The sequence below is a fragment of the Chenopodium quinoa genome, unplaced genomic scaffold (genome assembly GCF_001683475.1).
Source record: "Chenopodium quinoa cultivar QQ74 unplaced genomic scaffold, ASM168347v1, whole genome shotgun sequence".
Lineage (NCBI taxonomy): Eukaryota > Viridiplantae > Streptophyta > Magnoliopsida > Caryophyllales > Amaranthaceae > Chenopodium > Chenopodium quinoa.
Genome location: NW_018742951.1, coordinates 4,665,894 through 4,673,315, shown reverse-complemented (window position 1 = coordinate 4,673,315; position 7,422 = coordinate 4,665,894). Strand labels below are relative to the sequence as shown.

General features: G+C 36.0%; 2 protein-coding genes across 4 annotated transcripts; both read left to right on the top strand.

Annotated features, from left to right (window-relative positions):
- The first annotated feature begins 2,441 nt into the window (after nt 1-2,441).
- On the top strand, nt 2,442-5,740 carry LOC110728548 (alanine--glyoxylate aminotransferase 2 homolog 1, mitochondrial-like). Of its 3 annotated transcripts, none has more exons than XM_021908190.1 (9): nt 2,442-2,737; nt 2,822-3,001; nt 3,087-3,311; nt 3,854-3,933; nt 4,059-4,142; nt 4,757-4,883; nt 5,230-5,309; nt 5,417-5,503; nt 5,616-5,740. In XM_021908190.1, exons 1-6 carry the CDS (start codon nt 2,615-2,617, stop codon nt 4,779-4,781), a joined length of 717 nt encoding a protein of 238 aa, XP_021763882.1. In that variant the 5' UTR covers nt 2,442-2,614; the 3' UTR covers nt 4,782-4,883; nt 5,230-5,309; nt 5,417-5,503; nt 5,616-5,740. The 3 variants fall into 3 exon arrangements, with proteins under 3 accessions (XP_021763882.1, XP_021763883.1, XP_021763884.1); XM_021908191.1 differs by having other exon boundaries at nt 2,443-2,737; nt 4,070-4,142; XM_021908192.1 differs by lacking the exons at nt 4,059-4,142; nt 4,757-4,883; nt 5,230-5,309; nt 5,417-5,503; nt 5,616-5,740 and having other exon boundaries at nt 2,444-2,737; nt 3,087-3,333; nt 3,854-3,938.
- LOC110728640 (pectin acetylesterase 9-like) lies at nt 4,829-6,454 on the top strand. Its single transcript, XM_021908283.1, has 6 exons — nt 4,829-4,883; nt 5,364-5,503; nt 5,616-5,740; nt 5,835-5,898; nt 6,044-6,121; nt 6,392-6,454. The coding sequence occupies exons 1-6, from the start codon at nt 4,829-4,831 to the stop codon at nt 6,452-6,454; spliced, it is 525 nt and encodes a 174-aa protein (XP_021763975.1).
- Nucleotides 6,455-7,422: the final 968 nt, after the last annotated feature.

The following is a 7,422-nucleotide window of genomic DNA, read 5'->3' as shown; positions in this document are numbered from 1 at the left end:
GATTGGCATCTTCATCTTTTTGGAAATGTTGACTTAGTTTATTGATATTTCCTTTATTCGCTCCTTCAATCATGGGACATAATTGTGCTTGTTGCCCAAGCATTCATTACGCGTCATCAAATGGTCCGAGCTCTAGAGGGAAGTTGTCTTTCTCTGAAAGGCTCAGAAAGGAATTCGAGTTACTCATAAAGGTGTAGTTAAGTCTATACTGTCCGTACTCAGTTGGGACCAATACGCGACTAATATTATGTCAATCAAGTGATTCATTTCCTGATTTAGCTTTATTTGATTGATTCTATAGTCTTGATTTATTTCATAAGATCCTTAATTGTTTGTTGACTTCTTGATTGGATAAATGAAAACCATGATTGATGAGTGTAGACACCTGATTGTGTATCCCCAAAAACCAAGCCTAGCGATGAGTATCTTTCACGTCTGTGATTATCGAGATAGGTGAAGAGTTGAAGAGACTCGTGAATTTACCTTTAGACTTAAACATTTCTAGCCTTTCCTTGAATGTTTTAAACCAAAATCATTTATTTCGTGCCTTTAAACCCAAAATCATTCATTTCGTGTCATTAAAATCATTCATTTCGTGTCATTAAAATCATTCATTTCGTGTCCTCTTTATAAAACGTCCAAACCTGATTATTTTGGGCCTTAATCATGGTCCAATTATTTTTTAGTTTAATGGGGTTTGACAAGAGATTTCCAATAATATATGATAAGCCCAAATCCGACTTATGACGAAGAAGTTATGGCCAAAATACTAAACCAAGCCCAACCCGGACCTAGGTCCACCTTACCTACGACCCAATGATCATTTGAGGGTCCAAATACCTTAATCCCAATCCTAAACCAATTAGGATTCATCAGGAACTTCTAGAAGTCTCTAGATGGTTCTAATCTATTCTTTTTGAAAGATAAAGATCAAGAGTTTGATATTGAATAAAACTCTTCTTTTTGATAATTTTTGTTCTATTAGAATTCAAAGACATTCAGATATGATTTAAATCTTAAATGGTTGGATATCCCTTGAAATTATCTTTCCAATGATATTTTATAATCCCAATTCCGATTAGAAACGAAAAAGATATGATTAAAATACCAAACTCTATCCAAAACTGACACCCTTCCATTATTTTGGCAATATCTATTATTCTACAAAAGATATAAATATGATTCTAATAGAGTTGGAAATTAGACTTCAAGATCTTTCCAACGATATATTATTTATCTTATTCCGATTTCTGGATCAAAAATTATGATAAAAACAAAAATCGCAAAAACTGTTGATTATCGTGCCGCGACAAGGCTGTCGCGCCGCAATGGAATCTGTTTTGTTCCGATTCGAATTCTAACTCTTTTTCTCATCCTTCGACCCTCTTTTTTCTTATTAATAGAGTTCTTTTCACCCCATTTTCAATCATCAACAAGTTTGATCACCAACAATCATCATCTAATCCTCTCTCTAATACTTTCTCTCTCTCTTCTTTCTTGATTATTTTCTTAGCCTTAGCCTAAACACGTCCAAACACACATCTTTTGATGCATTTTCCCTAATCAAACACCATACCTCCTTCACGAGATTTGAGTACTCCTAGCCAATCTCGAAGTTGTCTTCGACCTTGACGTGAAAGGTTGATAGTTCTGAGGGTTTGGTCCAAAATCTATATTTCAATTCTTATTTGATTTACTTGGTTTATTTGATTTAATCATTCTTGAAGTTACTAATGCGTGTATTGTTTTAATAAAAAGAAATACGAGGCATCAAAGTGAGTAATTTGATCTCCCAAATATTTATTCCTTTGATATAGAAACCATTCTTAGAATATTATTTGGATTCCTAATATCATCACTAGTAGAAAAAACTAAATAGGCACCCCCCCTTAGCACCGGTTCTTGAAAACCGGTGCCAAAATAAATGGGCGGGACTTAAAAATTCAGAGTTAGCACCGGTTCTAACCAAAACCAGTGCCAAGCATTTAATTAGCACCAGTTCAAACCGGTGCCAACTTATGGAAAAAAAAAAGTATGGTAAGGAGTTGGCACCGGTTCTCCTTAAACCGGTGCCAACTATGGTATTTAGCACCGGTTTAAACCGGTGCCATTTTTGAAAAAAAAAACCGGGCGAAATAAAAAAAATAATTGGGGTATTCATTTCTCTGCTTCTTCTTCTTTCTTTCTTTCCCCCCTGCATTTCATTTTCGTTATCCCTAACTCTCGTTTTCGCCCTTCTCTTAGCTTCGACCACCTTTCTCCATATTTCTCCTCCATTACGCGTGCTCGTAGTTCTCCATTGAAGCGCATTCTGAGCTTTGTCCATATCACTCCTCCACTACGCGTACTGTTAATTCTCCATTGAAGCGGATTCGAGCTTTCTCACCTTCATTGAAGCAGCTTCGAGGTAAAAATTTATTTTTGTCCTTTTGTTTTCGCAATCTAGGGTTTGTCGTTTATTTGATTTTCGAATTTAGGGTTAGTTCTTGTAAATTAGGGTTAGTTTACTACTGCAACCCTCTTAATTTCGATTTGGGTTCTCTGGGTTTGGGTTTCACTTTGGGGTTTTTCTGGATTTGACTTTCTTTTAGGTAGTCAATGGGGAGGCAGTTTCATGGGGGGTTTAGGGGTTTCTTGGGTGGTCAGGGTGGCTGCGGTGGTCGATTTTGACAGTTCAGATTACATTGATTATGGCACATCTGGTAAAATAGCAGGCTTCATTGCTGAAACAATTCAGGTTTACTTGTCTCTTTGTTTCGTGCTTCAAAATTTACTTGCTTTTAGTTACTGTAACTCAATGGTACTTGTTATTTATGTTTAGGGTGTTGGAGGAGCAGTTGAATTAGCTCCTGGATATTTGAAACTGGTGTATGATATGGTACGTAAGGCTGGAGGAGTCTACATTGCTGATGAAGTTCAAACTGGATTTGGTAGAACAGGGAGCAAGTATTGGGGCTTTGAAACACAAGGCGTTATTCCTGATATAGTGACAATGGCAAAGGTCTTTTAGTATACTCTAGCTGTAGTACTTATTTTGATTTAACATAATGTCTTTTATCTGACCAGAACTTAACATAATGCTGCAGGGAATCGGCAATGGCCTACCCCTTGGAGCAGTGGTGACCACACCTGAGATTGCTAGCGTATTGGCTCAGAAAATTCAATTTAATACTTACGGAGGAAACCCGGTGTGCTCTGCAGGTGGTCTTGCAGTCCTGAGGGTGATTGACAAGGAAAAACGTCAACAACACTGTTCTGATGTAGGGACCCGCCGCCACTCACCCTTCGCCGGCCACCCTCCGTTTAATTTCGTAATTTACTCATGCTTCAACTGTATTACCTCCTTTTCATTCTCTAATTCCTTGTTTACATTTCACTTTAGCATTTCTGAACATTTTATTCTGGAATTTTGGTCAGGTTGAAATTATCTTAATTGTGATGAATTTGTTGACTTACATTTTAGGTTAATTGTTTAGCATCGTTGAAAAATAAGGACGGGAAATTTTATATTTTAGGTTGATTTTGTGCGCTTTGTTTTGATTTTGATCATAGTTAAGGTTATTTATGTAACTTGGACTCTTCATTTCACCTCGAGTTCTCTTGTCGGATCCTCGACATTGGAAATTTTTGGAAACTTGGAAACTTACCTGAATCCGAGTAACCTAGGTATCCAGTTGTAATAAATTTATGAACTGCGAGAAGTGTTTTGATTTTTTGTTGCGAATTTGAAAATTTTTGGGCTGACATGTATGTGCGAAGTAACGTCATGTAAGGAACCCTCATGTTAATGCTCATAATGGCTACATCTCTTTTCTAGCATTGTAATTGAATGCATATTTTATTCCTTCTGCAGGTTATGGGGAAAGGCATGTTGGTTATCATTTCCGATTCTAGAAAGCTCTCTTTTCTAACATTTTGTAATGAAATGCACAGGTTCTACTCTCATCTAGAGCCTTCCTCGTTTAATAGAAAAATTGGATGTATTTATAGTTTCTCGTTGTGTGAACTAATTATGGTTTAGTTGGTGATTTGTATTTGTGCTTCCGCTGACTGATTAGGTTCTTTCCAGTGACTCATGTTCAACTTTCAATTCCTGGCAACTCAAGACACCAGATTAGTAGAATGCTTGCTGTTGATGCCTTGTAAGTATAATCCGGATGTTTTGCCACTTTTATGTCATTGGTTTATAGAGTTTTTATCATGAAAACAAATTTGGGAGGGAACGCACAGGCTGACTATGAGAAATTGTGATATTTTTCTTGACTTTTGGTGTTGATTTTAACAGTATCTCATATCTAATTGGATGAGCATGAGTCTTTCTAATTCCATTGTTAGCTTTGTTTAGTGAAGGTTTTTAAGACAAATTTCTGTATCCATTTGCTTTTTTATTCAATTCATTTTGCCATTGTTTGTTTTCTTTTTCTTTAATTACCCTCAATATATTTTAAATGAGCTATAAACATAGAATAGTTGAAAACTTATATTTCAGTAAACAATAATTTCTGTTATACTTCGTAGCATTTAGCAAACTAGCAGTTCTCAAGTAGCATATAGCGTTCTGATGTTTGATGTTCTGGTTGTTGCTGGAATTCTGGTCCTGTTTTTGTTTGTGTTTAAATGGTCTATGAAGCTGTCTGGTAAGATTGGGATTAGTATGAGTTAATTTGATTAGGATAGCTAGCTTTGACAATGGATCGGAGATGGATCACTCGTTACATATGATGATGTACGTAAATAATGATGTTCGTTTTGTTAGGGTGGTGGATGGTGCCATGATGTAAATTCATGCTTGGAGAGGGCTACTACTGAAATTGGTTCCTCAAACTACATGACTGAGAATAACTTTACTGGGATCCTAAGCAACAATGAATCCCTCAACCCAGGTACTTATTTCTTTGAGTTATTGCTTGCTTCATTTGTTATGAATTTACGGGACTTTATACTATAAGTCTATCATTATGTACTCATTGTTAAAGTCAAGTTGCTATATACGCTCATCCTAGTAAGTGCTTCAATTCGACTACGTGCACTATGATCATACTCCAATTCTATCCATAATAATGTTTATAGGCCAGGTTCTTGCTGGAAGTTGTTTTTTAAGCTTAGTAACAAAAATGACATGTCCAATGTGAAATATAACCTTGAATTATACCAAGTATAATCATAGACATGTTATTTTTCTTTTCACAATATTAATTCAAAATATGCTTCATATTATGTCGATAATAGACTTCTACAATTGGAACCGCGTTATGCTATGATACTGTGATGGAGCTTCCTTTGCTGGCAATTCCTTGTACGAAAATGGGGTAAATATATTTCAGCCTGAACTTTTTTCAGATCAGTTTTTTGTACAATTACAGAAAATGATTTCTGTTCTTTCTTTCTAATTTTTGCATATGTTAACATTGGACAGACCTCATCGCTTTACTTTAGAGGGCAAAAAATTTGGCAGGCAATTATTTCTGATCTTCTTCCACCAGGGTTGGCACATGCAAAGAAGGTAGATTACTGAGATAAATTTCTAAGATTAACTGTAATAAAGCCTCTAAAATGTTAACCTTGCGAAAAGCATAGGCATAAGACATTTACGCGTACTCTGATGCACTCTGCAGGCTTTGCTTTCTGGCTGCTCGGCAGGGGGTTTAGCAGTGTTTCTGCACTGTGACAACTTCTCCAGGTCTCTACCTGGAAATGCTTCTGTCAAATGTATCAGTGATGCTGATTTTTTCTTAGACGTGTGAGTCATCTTATTTACTCTATGTCCTACAAATTTTCGCCTTCTGTTACCCTACCCTATGTTTTCTAATTTCAGACCTTTGTCATGCTTGCAGAAAAGATGTAGCCAACACTGACACAATTAGAACCTTATACCATGATGTCGTTTCTCTTCAAGGCGTTGAACAAAATCTCAACCAAAACTGCACCAGTTCTCAAATCGATCCTAAGTAAGTATGATTACGCATATTGCTTGAAATATTCACATAATAATTTGCTTGCTTTTGATCACATTATAATAAGGTTCTGATCTGATTTTTATCAGTGCTTATTTCCACAATATTTCCTGAGTTACATCAAGACTCCTATGTTCATCTTAAACACTGCATATGATACATGGCAGGTACTGCTACATCTCTTAGTTTCTATGTGCTTCTTAAATCTATTGAACTTATCTGCTGTATAAGAATTTTCTTAATTTTTCAAGGTTTTGATTATATACTTTGGCAGTTTTATAACATCTTGGTACCATCTTCGGCTGATCCGGGAGGAGTATGGAATTCTTGCAAGAACAATTTAACAACTTGCACTGACAGTCAAATTCAGACACTACAAGGTTTACTAGGGTGCTGTGTTCCTGTGTAGCTGAGTTCTTGTGATGCTGGTTTACTAGGGTGCTGGTGCAGGCTGTGTTCCTGGTCCTGTGCTGACTTTGTTTGCTGATGCTTTTGATTAGCTGGTTGTGCATGGTCCTGCTCAACTGGCTGCTGCTGTTTTTTATCATGTTTTGCTGCGTGCTGGTTTTTATTTGCTGTGTTTCGTTGGGTGTTTGTTTACAGGCTGTTTTTTTTAAGAGGTTGTTGTGTTTTAGTTGAGTTGGTCTTGCTATTTACCTATATTGTTTTAGTTGAGTTGGTCTTGCTGTTTGTGTATGAAAGTTAACTGAAAAAATGAAAATATATAACTTTATATATAAGTTAATGTTTCTATATCAATTTAAGTGAAAAAAAATGCAAAAACAAAAAAATAATTTTAAAATTTTTTTTTGACACTTTTGGCACCGGTTCAAAGCAAGAACCGGTGCAAAAAACCCCACTTTAGGCACCGGTTCTTGCTTTGAACCGGTTCCAATAGTATTGAAAATAAAAAATAAAAAAAACGCGTCATAGTAGTTGGCACCGGTTAACCGGTGTCAAAGCATGTAGTTGGCACCGATTAACCGGTGCCAAATGCTTTAGTTGGCACCGGTTTTGAACCGGTGCCAAATTTTCTTGGATTTGGCATCCCTCAAATACCCAGCGGTTCAAAACCGGTGCCAAAGGGGGGGTTTGAACCGGTGCCTTTTTATCTTTTTCGTCTAGTGCATGTTAGGATTCTTTTGTGATTTCTAGTATCATGTTAGGATGCTTTTTTTATTCATAGAATCATGTTTAGTGTGTTAACTAGTATTTCTAATATCATGTTTTGGTGAAAGCTTTGATCTTGATTTTTTAGTGACATGCTAGGGTTTGTTATTAATCCGTTTAGTATCATGCCTTGGATCTTACTAATCATGTTTTGATGAGATTATGATTATTATGATTATGATATTATGATGATGATGATTGTTGTGTCAATAATTACACATTTCTTGATTATTCATAATTTATTGTTATTGCTTGATCACGCCCTTTCTAGCAGGTTAAAAGGAAATTTAATTTGTAC

Bases quoted from the DNA above. Each gene is read 5' to 3' on its own strand.
- LOC110728548 (XM_021908190.1), top strand. From the start codon at position 2,615: ATGGGGGGTTTAGGGGTTTCTTGGGTGGTCAGGGTGGCTGCGGTGGTC. The intron at 2,738-2,821 runs GTTTACTTGTCT...ATTTATGTTTAG, and splicing joins TCATTGCTGAAACAATTCAG to GGTGTTGGAGGAGCAGTTGA. The intron at 4,143-4,756 runs GTAAGTATAATC...TCGTTTTGTTAG, and splicing joins ATGCTTGCTGTTGATGCCTT to GGTGGTGGATGGTGCCATGA.
- LOC110728640 (XM_021908283.1), top strand. From the start codon at position 4,829: ATGACTGAGAATAACTTTACTGGGATCCTAAGCAACAATGAATCCCTC. The intron at 5,741-5,834 runs GTGAGTCATCTT...TCATGCTTGCAG, and splicing joins GCTGATTTTTTCTTAGACGT to AAAAGATGTAGCCAACACTG. The intron at 6,122-6,391 runs GTACTGCTACAT...CTGGTTTACTAG, and splicing joins CTGCATATGATACATGGCAG to GGTGCTGGTGCAGGCTGTGT.